The sequence below is a fragment of the Nanorana parkeri genome, unplaced genomic scaffold (genome assembly GCF_000935625.1).
Source record: "Nanorana parkeri isolate BGI_ZX_2015 unplaced genomic scaffold, ASM93562v1 scaffold1745, whole genome shotgun sequence".
Lineage (NCBI taxonomy): Eukaryota > Metazoa > Chordata > Amphibia > Anura > Dicroglossidae > Nanorana > Nanorana parkeri.
The window spans coordinates 1-16,552 of NW_017308013.1; the positions used below are offsets into that span (position 1 = coordinate 1).

The following is a 16,552-nucleotide window of genomic DNA, read 5'->3' on the forward strand; positions in this document are numbered from 1 at the left end:
ACATACGCGTCTCGCTCTGCAGGCGCCGGAACCGGAAGTTTCACTATGCCTGTTTTAATCTAAAACTATAAATAATATGCTATAATCTTATAAATAAATAATAGCAATTTTAACAATCAATATAATAGTGAATTCATAACAAATAATGTGACTTTTGATGAGTAAATTCCTTTAGTGTACTGTGCAGTTCTCTTTAAACATGTTACAATACACCTCCATGCATATTCAGAAATCGTGAAAAAAAATTTGTGCTTCCAAAATCCCACTGTGCTTGAAAACATATATCCGCACTCACCAATTATTAACCACCTCCCATCCGCCAATCGTTGAAAGACGGCCGGACGGGAGTCGCATGGATGCGAGTGGGCGTCGTTAGACGTCCTTCATGCGCGCGCACGAGCGGGAAAGCGTCTGGATTTTAAACAGCCAGCAAAGGCCGTTTACATACAAGCGGTCCTGGCAACTGTGAAGACGCCCGATCGCTTGTATGATGGAAGTGAAGGTGCGCCCCCCTCCTTACCTCTCGTTGCTGTCCCCGCCGCCGCGATCCTGGGCGTCCATCCATCCCGGGCGATGTGGCTCTGTGCACTGAGGACGGGGGGAGATAAGTACCCGATCTCCCTCCGCTCTCCTCCCGGTCTCTGAATGCAGGAAGTGATTTATATTACATCACTTCCGCATTCCTCTGTCACTCTCCGGTACAGAAACCGGAGAGAAGCTGATGAAGCAGATATGTGCTCCATCAGCTTCTCTGGGGGTCCTTAGGTGACATTAGGGGTCTTAGAGACCCCTGATGTCTCCATAAAGGGGACCTGTAACTGTAATTTATTATTACATAGGGTACTTATTAGCACCCTATGTGATAACAATAAAATAAAGTGTAAAAAAAGTTTAAAAAAAATTCTCACAAAATAAATAAAAATCTACACACCCAAAACAAAAAAAACCCCACAACATTTGTTTGTGTCCCCCACCGCCACATTGATGGGCAAAAATGCGTTAGTTGCACCTAGACGCGAAAACGACGATTGCTCCAATTATGCTGCACGTGTTACATATCGCTGTAAACGTTGCAATGAGAGCAGACATTTTAGGGCCATCAATCACTGGTAACACTAAACTGATGAGCGGTAAAAAATTTAAAGCGTTGCCTATGGCCAATTTTGGCTGTGGTGTTTTTTTGCGATTTTTGCGGGCGCGCGCAATTTTAGGGCCTGACATGTTTGGTGTCTATTTACCAGACGTGATCCCGCCTTTTACATTTTACAAAAAAATGGTGTAAAAATAAATGTTTCCTAAGATAATAAAGGGAAAACCATTTTTTTTAAAATATTCTGTACTTTTTTGTTATATAGTAAAAAATAAAAAAAAATCTCTATCTGTCCCCAAAAAATGGTGCAAAAATCATTTCAGTACAGCGTTGCATGACGGAATAAACGTCAGCCAAAGTACCGCAGAGCTGAATACTGAAAAATGGCTTGGACAGGAAGGGGGTGTAAACACCCCGGTCAGCAAGTGGTTAATGGCCACCCTCATACAGATGAGCCATCAAAGCTTTCCAAAGAGACTCCTTTCCCCACCTCTGGTCCACCAGCATAAAAAAGGTTAAGCACCTCCCTTTCTAGCAGCTGCACAGTCTCCTTTTTCTTGTGCCCATTTACTCTTCCATGGGTACTTAAGAGAAAAAAAACAAGCTCCCCATTGTGCAGTATTTAAAAACGAATTTATTAATCAAAATTAACCCCTTGCCGCCCATCGTAAAAATACAGGTGGACGGCAGATCCTTCCCGGCGGGTGGACGTACATGTATGTGATTTTTTTTCTCTGCTCGTGTGCGCCTCCCAGGGGGCGCACACAAGCAGAATCCCGCTGGGAAGGTTAACAGCCGCTACCGGCTGTTTTATACAAGCATTCGGTGCCCCTCCCACTCCGTAGCCGCTGTCAGTTATCCTGGGAACCGCTGTCCCCCCTGCGGTTCCCGGGACTGAGAGGACCGGCACAGCGGCTGCTCCATAAAGAGGACCTGTCATTTTTCTCTAGCTTATTACATATGGGGATTTTTAGCCCCCTATGTGAAAACAATCAAGTTAAGTGTAAAAAAAATAAATTAATGTCTCATATAAAAAAAAGTGTTAAGTCCCCCGCACGCACGCATTTCTACATGTAAATATGCGTCGGGTGCGCCTACTTGCAAAAACAATAATTATGCCACACGTTACATATCACCGCGAACGTCGCAGTGAGAGCAATAATTCTAGGCCCATCAATCACTGATAACACTAAAATAATGAGCGATAAAAGCTTTTAAAGTATCGCCTATGGCCAATTTTGGGTATGGTATTTTTTTTGCGAATTTGCGGGCACACGGAATTTTAAAGCTTGACATGTTTGGTGTCTATTTACTCGGCGTGAACCGTTTTTTACAGGTTAAACTAGAATAATTAGACTATCGTGCAAAAGTTCATTTATTTCACTAATGCAACTTAAAAGGTGAAACTAATATATGAGATATACTCATTACGTGCAAAGCAAGATAATTCAAGCCGTGATTTGTCATAATTGTGATAATTATGGCTTACAGCTCATGAAAAACCCAAATCCACAATCTCAGAAAATTAGAATATTACATGCAATCAATAAAACAAGGATTGTACATAGAACAACATCGGACCTCTGAAAAGTATAAGCATGCATATGTACTCAGTACTTGGTCTGGGCACCTTTTGCAGCAATTACTGCCTCAATGCGGCGTGGCATGGAAGCTATCAGCCTGTGGCACTGCTGGAGTGCTATGGAAGACCAGGATGCTTCAATAGCGGCCTTCAGCTCTTCTGCATTGTTCGGTCTCATATCTCTCATCTTTAGCATTAAATAATACTATGTACAGATGAAACAAAGAAATAAGCCATCAAGTTTGGATCTTAGGAGTTCATTAATTCATGTCAGCTTAAGATTGTATCTTACCAACCAACTTCTCAGACTGTGGTTACATCCAAACAACTGCAGAGGGAAATATGGCAACTCCGGTATATCATAATAAGCCTGTAAAAAGGATCCTCCAGGTTTTCTAAATTACCAAAAAATATGATTGCCGTGGGATGCGGGTGAGAGAGACAAATAAGGGGGAGATCCCATCAGTAGCCAGAAACTCTGGGAACTCATTAGTTTGTTTAAATGTGCGCTACGTTATGCTTATGGACTTTGCTATATACACATACTGTCAGTGAAGTTTTTCTTATTTCATCTGGATTTGGACCTTTTGGACCATTGTATTAGATGTGGTATCAGTAAAGTCCAGCATATTATTTTAAATTTAAATATCAAGTTGACTCTCAGTTCATTTATTGCAGATGAACTGTTTATTCAGTACATGTGAACCTTATGACCAGCAGGGACACCTGAAATTGTTTAATGTAATACCTATGTACCTTTGCACTGCAGCAGAAAAGGCATCCATTGTGTGGATTTGCCATTTGGTTGTGTATCATCCTTTTTGGTTACTATTTCTTCATAATGTTTGGAGCCCATTGATGCTTTATATCAACATATATACTGTATATATGTATATATATCAACTATCATTGATGCTTTATATCAACATATATATATATATACTGTGTATGTATATATATATATATATATCTATCTATATATAGATAGATAGATAGATATATATCTATATTTTTTTTTATAACAGTCTAATTGCAATACTGTTAAAACCAAGATCATTAGTTGCAAAGGAATCTTGTTTTAGTAATTTTTCAACAACAATACCTGCATGTTATCCAGCTACCTTAAATTTCTGCATCTCTCATGAACTGTTTGTAGCCCAGATAAGTGCTCAGTCTACCATTGGCCTTAAAATAGTCTTGTATCTAAGAAATGTCTTTTTTTTTGGTTATCCATATATATTTACTGGCAACCAACTGCTTTAAAAAATACAATATCCATTCTCTTTGTCACCTGTGCTGAAAGAAACATGATGGCTGCTATTGCTGACCTCCTTCTGAAAATGCTAGCTGCCTGAAAAGAATGCTAACCAACTGGCATAATTACATTCTAAGCCATTGACTTGGAACAGTTCTTTTCCGAGGCCGTCACCTGGAACAAGCTTGGAGTTTAGGCGTTCTGACATCACTTACTGCATGCTTGTTCCAGGTGACAGCCTCAGAAAAGAACTGAAGTCATTAGTTCAATTGACAGCACGGCCATGCAACATGCATTTTCAGAAGGAGAAATCGGCAATGTGAGCCTCCACATTCCTTTCAGCACAGGTTTCCTTGAAATCACATTTCGTATTGGTATAACTTTTTTTTAATTTCAGTTGGTTTTGGAGGAAAATGGTTTATAGTGTTCTCTTTAATTTCAATGTCCTTTAATTGTGTGCCTCATAAAACAGATCTATTGTCTGAAACTTCAATGTTTTTCTATATTATTTAGGAATGAAAGAAGCTTTGTTGACAAGTGTTGGAAGGATGTACGTGTTGGAGACTTTGTCAAGCTGTTCTGTAATGAGATCATCCCAGCGGACATCCTGCTTCTCTATTGCTCCGATCAGAATGGTATCTGCCACATAGAAACTGCTAACCTGGATGGAGAGACAAATCTAAAGCAAAGACAAGTAGTCAAAGGCTTTTCAAATCAAGTAAGTAAAGCTGTGCACTTGTTGCAACAGTGGTTTAGATCCAGTTTGGGTAGCTGGGAAACAGTAGACATCAACTATATTAAAATGTTTATTAAAGTGACACTAAACGCAAGAGTTAAATCTTAAAAATCCATTCAAGTACCTTAACTAATATCAAACATGTAGCTTATTTGTGCATCACTCCGCTATAGAGCTTCATATCAAGTCCAGTTTAAATTGCCTTTAGATGCTTTTTTGTCTGTGTTGCAATAAAGGGATATTCTGTAAAAAGCAGCTAAATGCAATGTAAACTGGACTTGATATCACTTTTAAATATATTTTTTTGTGAATACACGTATCCTTAATTGATTACCTTTTGTATATTGAGTCTATGGTCTTTTCCCTCACATAGTTAGAGTTAATACTAGCTTAATAAAATAAGCTTTTTGTATTGAAGGTTGAAGACATTTTAAGGTAAAGTCTGCCTTTGTTGTATGGATAGCACCAAGGTGACTCAGATATTAACTTTGCATTTGACATTTTAGAAAATTTCTCCCGAGCTGTGAATTTAAAATAAGGTCTAATTCAATCTACTCTTTTGATACTGTTTAACATTAGAAGAGTGCTATTATGTGCCAGATAAATGCCATCTTCAACATACTAGATACAGATGTCATTTGTGTAAGAGAAAAAAATTCAAAAAATAAAACTTTGTAGGCGTTGAACTTTGCATTCAAAAGTTGTCATCGTTACCTTTGTGGGATAATTGCTCTTCAAAATGAAAGCCACAGATAGAATTAATACACCGACCAGGTTAAATGAACATTCCTTTCTGACAGCAGGTTAGCTATGAAGAACTTCTACATTCTTCTTTTTCCACATTCTGTTAACACGTTTTTCTTAATAGTTACTTGTACAGCATGTAATCATTTTAAAAGGTTAAAGTAGAAATATAGATATAGAAAACTATTTTTAATGTTCCATGTGCAATCTACACTGCCTTCCACCAATGCTGCTCCAAGGGGCCAATGCACAGATTTGGAGATTTGACAGCAAGGCCCCTGTCAATCGAGCAGAGCAGGGCCAGGTGGTGGGCTTGGCTGGAAAGCTGACTATAGCTACTGTAACTCCAGTTAGCATGTTGAGGGTTGCTAACTAGCCATGCAAACATACAGTATATTTGATTCCACTATTGGTGTAGGCGGTATGCTTCAGGAAGAGAAGGGAATTGGATTTCCCAGGAATTTGTTAGGAAATCAGAGTAGCAATGCAAAAGGAGGAACTAGTGCAACATTCATATTTAATTTTTTTTTTAAAAAGGAAGACATAACTTTTAAGAGTTACATACACTTTAATTTAAAGTTGTGTTCTGTTTAAAATGTAACTTTTGTTTTTTTTTAATGTAAATTACATACATTGCAAGGATTCTAGTGTACTTTGTCTCATCTCTTCTAAGCAAACTGATATTTGTCTTAAGCTGGCCATACACATAAAAATGTGTCTTGTTCAGCCCCATGGCCATCATCTTTCTTCCAGACCTACGTAGGGCAGCATGACAAAAGGGGCAGAGCTTGTGCCAAAGAGGTGTTATCTGTAAGCCCTGCCTAGCCCTGCATAAAAGTTGTGTTTTAAAAAGTTTAAGGCTTGATTCACACTTAATGTTTTTTTTCCAGTGCAGACCCAACATAGACAACACAATTTGCCCTGCCAGCAACCATATTTAACTATTTATTAACCACTTGAGGGCCAGCATGCTAAACTGCCTTTTTGTCTAGGCTTTTTTTCAGTGCTTTGACAATTTGACAGCCTTCATTTACTATATATAAAAGACTGAAAATGTACAAAAAAAACATTTCCCTTACTCTGTTATGAAGCATAGCAAATAAAGATGCCAAGACAGGGCCACAACTCCCCAAATGATCCTTTTTGGATGTTAGACACTCTAAAATGATCTGATTTTTTTGTCAGTTTTTTTTAAATAAAGAAACATGTTGACATTGAGGGGATTAAAACCTGGAGCTTAGTAATGGTGCACTAGATACATTAAATGTACAGATAAAACAGTGGGAGGAGGAGGTAAGGGGGACAAGTCATATTCAGTGGGAGGATGGGCACAATTCACACCAACGTAATGCCATGTGTTGCAGTGGTGTACACTGAAAAAAAAAATTTCAGCACAGCTGGCCTTAATGCAGTACAACCTCATCGCACTACACTGTGCCCAGAAAACGTGATGTGACATTTCACATCATTTGTGACATTTCAATAAAGTTCCAAAAAAAAGAGAGGGAGACAAAAAGCAAATGGTGTGATGCAAGATCAGTGCATCAGAACAGTGACTGCTATTGCACAAGTGGCTGTACATTGTAGCGCAGCCACTGCTGTGAATGCAGCTTAACCCCTTCGTGACTGACGACGTACAGTGTACGTCACCAGCAATTTTACAGCTGCATAAACCACACTGCTGCAACACTTAAGCTGGCCATACACCTATAGATTTTCTGCAGATTCTCTATGGTCAGATGGAAAAAGTGCATCAGATTCCTCCATCTACGCTAAACTGTGTGGATGGATGAATTTCCCGCTGGGCCAAGCTTCAGCATCTTGCTAGTCTGCCCTGCTGGCTCTCAAAATACCTGAACAATGCCTGCATCCAATCAGATTGTTCAGGTATTTTGACAGCCAGCTTGGCCGACTAGCAAGATACTGAAGTTTGGCCCAGCGGGAGATTCCTCCATCCACACAGTTTAGCGTAGATAGAGGAATCTGTTGCACTTTTTCCATCTGACCATAGGCTGAAAATCTATAGGTGTTTTGCCAGCTTTAATATCCTTGTTTATAGTTAAGGAGTTCATTATGCCATCTAACATAAAAAGTTACACTTCTAAGATCATCTTTCATGCTATCTGCACACTATTTTATTAATGGGTGTAAATTTTGTCATTGCAATTATTCAGATTATAATGTTATTTTCATACCCACACTGTGTGCTGTTTTCACACTACACAAATATAATGATAAAATATTCCATTAAAGATGTGTTAGCTAGCACAGCTGCCAACAAGTTGTTGGATCATGTCTGAATGTTTAACCTGCATCTATGGTCTGCTTACTGGTCAATAATATACTTCCTTTTGACTGGTATGTGTTATGACAGTAATGAGCAACTTTAGAATCTTTTCCTGTCATTCTCCATTTTTTTTAAAAAACATGGATTTCTATGTTCTTGTTGTTTCTGCCGTGTTAGGTTGCAGTATGCGTTAGTCTCCTGACAGCCCACACAAATGTATTCTTATCATACACTGAAACTAGTTGCTATGCGGCATGGAAAAACTTTTAATTCTGGCTATCGTAGAGCTGTGTTAGCTAGAAAATCTTCTCTGCTTAAGACTCTGGAATGCCCAGTTTGAAATCAGACCATGTAGAATGAGAAAAGTAAAAAATAGGGCTTTAAGACTCATCTTAAATGCTTTCCTAATAATTCTATTTATTTCAGCTAGTAAAAAAAAAATGCACCATACTGGGAGATCAAAAAAGCTTTCACCCCTATTTTTATCACAAAAGCTCTTCAACATTTATATTATGCCATTGCACAATTTGTGACAAATTTCCACCTGAACGTGGTCATCAGGTTAGTGTATATAAACTATCCAGTAGCTAGTTCATGCCTCAGTTATTACATTTGAGTGGTCTCTGTGCTTTTTTTTTTTCCAGCTCAGCTCATTTGTTGCAGCCATTGGAAAAAGGGGTCTCACAGTCTGTTGTATTTTTTACCTATCATAAAATATGGAAAATACAACAAAAAGTAGAATTATCTCTACTTCAGCAGAAGAAGTGGAACCCAAGGTAGCAGTGAGTCAGGAAAAACATAATGGTAATATCACTATGAGAGCACATGAGGAACAGAAGCTGGGAATTGTTTCGGCTAGCATCTGCTAAAATCTCTACAAAGTCTTAGAAACTATGCAATAGGACTGTTTTTACTGATATTGATATGAAGAAGATCAAATCTGAATCCTTAATTAATGATATTTATAATTGTTTCACACCATAGTTTATTTCTACACTGTAATCCAGGACGTGCGAATAATCAAATATGTGCAAATACTAAATGCTTCAGAATGTTGTGTGATTTTCTTTCCTTCCACTTTCAAAACAAATCTTCAGTTCTTTAGTATACCTTTTTTGGGGTCTAGTTTATTAATATTGGGGAAACCACATAAGAGGTTTCCCAATCAGGTTTCAACATCTGTGAAGTTAGCGCCTATTGACTGAACTGAAGCACTACTTGAACACTCTAGTCTGCCAGCACTGAGAAAATGTGTTGTTGTTTTTTTTTGTTTTTTTGTAAAAGTTAACTTGTCCTTTAAAGGAAAAGTAGTATAGTGCATTTTCAGTGAACACATGATTTGATTTGTTGTTGATGCAGTGTTTACAGTAACATAATTTTATGTGACTTTTATATTTTACATACTTGCTCTTCAAGGCAAAGTGACAGAATCTCTTCAAAGGGAACTCCCCACCTGCTGATACCTACCTTCTCCATGTTTCCCTTCCACTCAATTTATCTGCAGGAATGCCTAAAAAGTAGTGTTGTATGTAGCACCCCCTACCCTCCAAAGGTATGTGAGAGACCCCAAAGGCAGGGTAGGCTAGCATTTAACCACAGGGTCTGTTCCATGGCAATAATGGAGCAATACAGACAGATGGGCACTATTCATTTTTAGATGCAACAACAAAAAGTGTATTGACTCTCGCTCAACACTCCTGAGAGAGCAGATTGGGCACAGGGCAAACATGGACTTGCAGATTTCAAAATAGAGAGACAAAAAGTACCTACAGCTTTCTCAGGTATAGAACCATTAAGCCAGCCCAGAATTATGTGACATCAGCTCTTGGCTGTAAGGTTCTGGCTAGATCAGCTACTGACGATTCCTTGAGAATTCACCATGCTTTAGTCAAGGGCCAAGCATCTTCACAATGGGGTCTATTCACTAAGCTGCCATAGGCAGCCGAGTGAAAGACCGACCTGAAGTGAAGTGAGCCGAAAGCTGTTCGGCTATTCACTTCAGGAAATCAGCCGTACATCGGGAGGCTTCATGTGGCTTCCGGGTCGGCCGAACATGCTCAGCATAGCATGTTCGGCCGAACCGGAGTGCAGGAGGAGTTCGACTCAGCCGATCCAACATCTGGATCGGCTAAGCCGAACCCCAGTGGGTTGCCCATCAATTGGGCAGTCTATGTAATTTTTATTGAATTTTCAATGAATACAGAACTAAAGTGTACAACAATAAGCTAAGAGGGTACCATATCATAGTAATGGAGGTACATACACAGCGAGGAGTAATCATTCAGTTTTGTAAATAGATGCAGAACATTTGAGAAAACATGAGTCGATATGATTAGAGTAGTGTACATCTCTTTGCCGTGTATGTAATGACACTATTAAGCATAGGATTCAAGGCCACCCCTCAAAAACAGAATAAAACATAGTAAAACATAAAGAAATTAAGGTAAGATCACTACCTGGAGTACAAAAAAGCATGAGAAGCAATATTGCCAGTACCTGCATCAGCAGACTTTCCATATATTCGGAGTATACCAATTTCAATTTCATGTGGGACTAATCGAATGTCAAGGGGTGTCTTGCAGTCATGTATGTATAGAAACCCGAAAATCAAACAAGTGGTTGAGAGGGCACCAAGGGTAAGTATCTCACCAACAGTGACCCAGAAACCCTTCCGGGCGGGTCTAGAGCACATCTAGGGCTCCCAAGGTGTGTGAGAGTTTGGCATTAAGATACCATGATGATGTTTGGAACCCCGACATGATGTCACGAAGCTGGTCGGGGGACCACGTGGAGAAGAAACGATCTATACGCCTCTCCTCATTATGTGTGTCAGCCTTGTCCAGGAGCATAAGCTTACGGAGGGTGTTTTGCAGGTCCTCTATCGTGGGGGCTGTTGGCAGGAGCCATTTAGTGAGAGTGGTTTTTTTAGAGGCTAATATGCAAAGATGTTCCCAGCGCGAGATGGGAGGGGCAGGGGAAGATGTCCCAGGGGGTATGTCATGTAGTAAGCACAGTATAGGTTGTGGGGCCCATGTCCTAACAGACAGGGAGTTCATGTACTATATTATCTGAGACCATAGGGATTGAATCAGAGGGCAGGACCAAATCAAGTGAATGAAGTCGGGATGGTGTATGTTACATTTGGGACAATGTTGTAGCCAGTCTGACAATGCAGAAGCCGGGACATAGTTAAAGGCATAGTATGCCCGTTGGAGCAATTTAAATTGGACCTCCCGCCACGATTCACTGATGTGGTTTCTAATGTGTTGCCACCCCCGAAGTATGCTATCAAAAGTATCTTCCAGTGGGTTGCCCATCAATTGGGCCCATAGGTGTACAAATGCGGGGATGTGATTGTCAGGTTGTTGGTGAATGTCGCGGACAGCCAGATATAAATTGGACAGGGATAATTAGGTTTGAGATAATAAAGGTTTGAGAAGAAGTATCCTTCACCTGTAACCTGTGAGCGTGTATGAAGTGTGAGAGTTGTGCTTATTGGAGGAAATGTGTGGGGGGCACACGAAACTTGGAGATTAAGTCGTTGAATTTTAAGCGGGAGCTTTGGGGTGCCATTACGTCCTGAATTGTATGAATACCCCGGGCATTCCAGGTGCGGAAGTTTAGGGATTCAGCCCCTGCCGGAAAAAATGGTGATGTCGATAGAGGCATCCATGGGGAGATAGTGCCCGGTAACTTTGTCAGCTTCCTGACTTCCCTCCATGTTATGACAGTGTCTTTGATGAGCACATGTGATCTAACATGCGGGGGTAGGGTGTGAAGGGGTGAGTTAAGGATGCCTGCGAGAGACCATGGGTGGGCCAGTTGTCGTTCCAGCGGCGTATTAGAGTAAAAAGAAGTATCCAGTCCCTTATGTGTCTGAAGATACTGGCTAAGTTGTAAAGCCGAATATCCGGGACATTCATACCTAGGTGGGATTTTGGGCGTTGCATTTTGGCTAGAGCAATTCATGGCTTTTTACCCCCCATATAAAAAAGAGTTTTATGTCTGAGTGCCGGAGTAAGATAGGAAGGGTTTGTAGAGGGTATAGGAGACGGGCAAAGCTGACCATGCGTATCATCTGGCATCTTCCGGTCATGGATAGCGGAAGGTGTTGGCAGGAAGAAAGTTCCTGCACTGTATTATTAATGACTGGGTTAAAATTTAAGGTATACTGTAGAGATCCGATGTGTTGCGGGGAATCTGGATGCCCAGATAGGAGATCACATGTTTCCTGAGTTGGAGTTTGTGGGAAGAGATGACAGATAACAGTGTTAGGGGGCATTTATTAGTGAGGGGCAATATTTCACTCTTATCTAAATTTATTTTAAGGCCAGAGAAGGTACCAAAGATGGATATGTGACTTAATATAATGGGAATCTGTATCTCTGGGTCCGAGAGTATCAGCATGATGTTATCCGCGAAGAGCATGGATTTAAGCTCTATCGCTGCTCTCCGGTATCCGGAGAATAATGTGGTGGATTCAAGGGAGAGAGACAGAGGTTCAACAACTATATTAACAAAAAGGGGGGTAGTGGACAACATTGTCTCGTGCCTCTGTGTAGCCTAAATGGGGGTGAAAGTGATGTGGAGGTGAAGATCCTCGCCTCAGGAGAGGAATAGAGGGTGTTGATATAGTGGAGGAAGGTATCAGTAAATCCCAACTTAATTAATACTTTTCTAAGCCATTCCCAGCTAATGCTGTCAAATGCCTTCTCGGTGTCCAAAGCTAACAGTGCCATTGGGCGCCAGGAGGCGTCTGACAAGCGATAACCATCTACAGCATATAACACTTTTCGAATATTCATACCTGCAGATCTACCTGTAATGAAACCCATCTGATTAGCAGAAATCATATTAGGCAGTATCAAAGAGAGACGTTTAGCCATAGTTTTCGACAAGAATTTAGCATCCACATTCAACAATGAGATTGGGCGGTAGGATCCTGGCAGTAATGGGTCTTTGCCCTTTTTGGGCAGGAGGCGGATGAAGGCTTTGTTGAAGGTCGGTGGGTAATTATGTTCACGTAGAATGTGTTGGAACAGGCTAAGCAGAGGCGGAGACATATCCTCCAGCAGGATCTTATAAAATTCAGACGAAAGGCCATCCGGGCCTGGGGCTTCGGAACACGGGGCTGAGCATATAACTTCTTCTATTTCAAGCAGTGTAATCTCTGAGTTTAATTTAAGAGTGTCTTCAGCAGACAGGGGGGCAATTTTAGGGAGTCTAGGAACGAAGATCCATCTCCGGTGTCGGGATGTTCGTTACTGTAAAGTGTCTTATAGTAATTGCAGAATAAATCGGAGATGGTTTCTGGGCCGGTGTGTACTTTTCCCGTACTGTCTGCTAGTTTAGCAGACATAAGCTTACCCGATTTGTTTCCGAATCTGAATAGTTCTACCATCCTATAAGAGGGAATGAGTTGATCGTACTGGAGGAGCCAGTGGTCACATCTCTGCTTAGCCTGTATCCACCTGGACCTATCCGAGTCAGATAGGGATCGCTTATATGCAACATAAGCCTCCATAGCTTCGGAGCAAGAGGTAATATAATGTTGGCGTGTATTCTTCTTGCGGGAAGAAACATACGCCAGGATCCTACCGCGCAATACGCTTTGGCTGCTCCCCAAAACAGAATGGAAAGGTCCTGCAGTGATAGGAGCACTGGGGAGTGGTCTGAAATAACCATGTCTTTGATGTGGACGTCATTAGTCTTGCCCATAAGCATTGGTGATAGAAGAAAAAGGTCCAGGCGGGACATCGCTCCATGTGTGTGTGAGAAATGGGTGTAGTACCTTTCAAGCGGGTGGAGGAACCTTCAGGCATCTATCAACCCGCTCGCCGAGATAATAGAAGAGAGGTTTTTGTCCTGAGGAGAAGTGGAGATGCGGGGAGCTCCGTGTCCATTGGATCGATCCTCTGGAGGGGAAGGGACCGCATTGAAATCTCCCCCTAGTATGCGGTGAGTATGTGGTGCAGATTGGAAGGTTTGTGACAATAGGGTATCAAAAAAGAGTTTGTTGTCTGAGTTGGGCCCGTAAATGTTCCTATACGTCCAGGATATTGTTGCCTAATTGGAGCGATGCACATGACTAGCGGCCTTCCTGGGGGTCACTGCGATGGGACAAGGGGGAGTGGGGTAGGGATTTGTTGAGTAGCATGAGAACACCAGCCGACATTCCTTTGACAGGTGCTCCCACCACCTTTCCCACCCAAGAGCGCTGCATGCGGAAGAAATCTTCCTCAGGAAGATGTGTTTCTTGGAGGAGGGTGATGTCCACTTTGAATTTTTTTAAGGTGCCGTAGGACTTGTGTGCATTTATTCGGTGATTTAAGGCCCTTGACATTCCACGTCACTATATTCAATGGGGATCCCAGTTTCTAATAGGGTTGAGGTTAGGTATAGTGACATGGATTAGGAAGCAGATAGGTTGTGGGCAGATGAGTGTCCCTACGCTCTCATCGACCCAAGGTAAGTAAGTCCCAACAGGAAAGTGATCACCTAGTGGTGGAATATAAGAATTAGCGTTCTCCGGGATTGCGGGAGGGCCCCGTGTAACTCCTCCCCTCTGCGGCCAAGCAATATAGGTAGTAGAAGTAGTGGTCATACTTAACCCCCAAAAAAGAAAAAAACAATGTAAAATGAACAGCAATAAAGCAATAAGAATAGGATCAATCCTTGTGAATGACCTCCTTTTTTCCCAATGAGGGGTGCAGCTGGAGGGAACCATGTTTGACATCGCACAACTAATGCCAGCACATGCAAGCACTAAATGCGTATACTCATGCAAAGGTAAAGTCTCGAAAGCCTGCTCCATCCCGTGAAGCAAGTGATATTAAGTCAGAAGACATTGGCGTACATACCGATCACGGCCGTGAAGTATGTGTCCTGCCATGGAAATCAGAGTCACCACTTGACGCTGAGTGAAGGCAGTCAGCAGCCCTGAGGACACCTCACCCCTAAGGCCTTTTTCTTTCTTGGGGCTCTTGGAAGGTGAGACAGGGTAGGGATCAGGTGAGGCCATCAAGAAAGATTTGGCATTTTCAGCAGAGAGAAACGATTCCATGGTGCCTCGTGCAGTAGGGATGCGTAGAACCGCTGGGTATGCCAATGAGAATTTAATACCACGTTCCACCAGTAGGCGGCAGACATCCGAGAACGATTTTCGTTGCTTAGTGAGAGCCACCGAATAATCTGTGAAAAGCAGCAGCTTTTGGCCTTCTACCACTAAGGTGTGTTGTGCCCGGAAAGCCTGCAGGATTTGTTTACGATCCGCAAAATCCAGGTACCGTACTATCACTGGTCTGGGCCTCTCAGCTTCCCTCTGCATACCCACTCTGTGAGCTCTTCGACTCTGCATGTGTTCGGGAGGCCCAGGGCCTTCGGTATGGTTGGAACATAGACGAATGAGATCTGTGTGAGGGGCCGTTTCTGGGAGGCCTATAACACGCAGATTGTTTCTCAATCTATTTTCAAGGTCATCGACCTTTTCTAATAGCTGCTGGATGGAGGAATTAGCACGGTCATAAGATCTTTGTGTGGCGTGCACCTTATCCTCCAGGTCACTCACTCTATTAGACATGTGCGATTCGTTACAAATCAAAGTTCGTACGAATTTTCCTGAAATTCGTAGATTCGTAAGCATACGAAATCCGAATAGCAGTTTCCGAATTATATCCGAAATACGAAATTCCGTTAACGAATTTCGGATCCGAATTTCTTTGAAACAGGAACTAATATTACCCCTGTAAATGAGGTTGAACAACATGACAAGATTTTTTTTAATCCGAAATACGGATCCGCTGCTGATGAGAGTTGCCTTACAATACAGGCAGGAAATACGAAATTCCGTTGACGTATTTTTGTTCTGTTACGAACATTCTTTACATATTCAAGTTAAAAAGCAAAGTACATTGATATTGGAGTTGATGGTAGTTTTTTTTAAAGTCCGAAATACGGAATCCGTTAACGGAATTCGTATTTCGGATAAAAAAACAACTACCACATCGACTCCAATATTAACAAAGGTATTTTTGCTTTTTAACTTCATCATAACGAATGTTCGTAAAGTTACGAAAATGTGCCGAAACTAACGAAAATCCGTATTTCGTACGAATCCGAATTGAGTTTCGGATACGAATTACGAAATACGAAATAATGGATATTACGAAACGGAACGCATTTTTTGACGGCGCACAAGTCTACACTCCGCTGCCTGGATGCGGTTAGTATGGGTGTCGAGTGTGGCTTTAAGTGGGCCCAGATGTTGCTGGATTGCCTCCCTTACTATGTCTTTCATGTCGGCTTTAATGTATGCCGCTACTGCCGCAGCTATGCCTTGGTGGACACAGTTAAATGAGTGGGTTTGTGAGGGTTCACCTTCGTCAGCGCCGCCAGACGATATCAGCATGCCGTCTTCATCCGCCATCTTGGATGGGTCCCGAACGTCTGTAGTCGGAGGCAATATGGCTTTTTTTCGGCTGGCTCGGATGAGATATAAACTTGTCCATAGCAGTGGGGGATAGTATTCCAGTTCGTCTAGGCAGTTTGCAGGGAGATAGAGGGCCGGTCGGTGTGTTCGAGTCTATAACGGGACGGAGCGGTGCTGTACACGTCTATCTCATTGGGCGACAGAACCGGAAGTTCAGTCTATTCTTATAGATGCCGAACAGCAGTGAGGACCGAGCGGAACAGAAAAATAGTTTAAAAAGTAAAACAAATAAATAGAAAATGATTGTGCGGAGCTAGCATTGACAGCTAGCTCCACCCAACCGTTTTCTACTGTATTAACCGGCGGTTATGCTGCCGTAAAAAAAAAAAACTCTCCCGGGCCCTTGGGAGTCTCCCGCCCCCGGCCCCCC

General features: G+C 41.8%; 1 protein-coding gene across 1 annotated transcript in view; it reads left to right on the forward strand.

The window, feature by feature from the left end:
- Positions 1 to 4,440: 4,440 nt before the first annotated feature.
- ATP10B (ATPase phospholipid transporting 10B (putative)) overlaps positions 4,441 to 16,552 on the forward strand; it is a gene marked incomplete at its 5' end in the record, with an annotated part of 70,402 nt that continues 58,290 nt past the window's right edge. The window contains one exon of the mRNA XM_018571373.1: positions 4,441 to 4,645. Within this exon, the coding sequence (XP_018426875.1) occupies positions 4,441 to 4,645 (205 nt within the window). The remainder of the gene's footprint in view (positions 4,646 to 16,552) is intronic.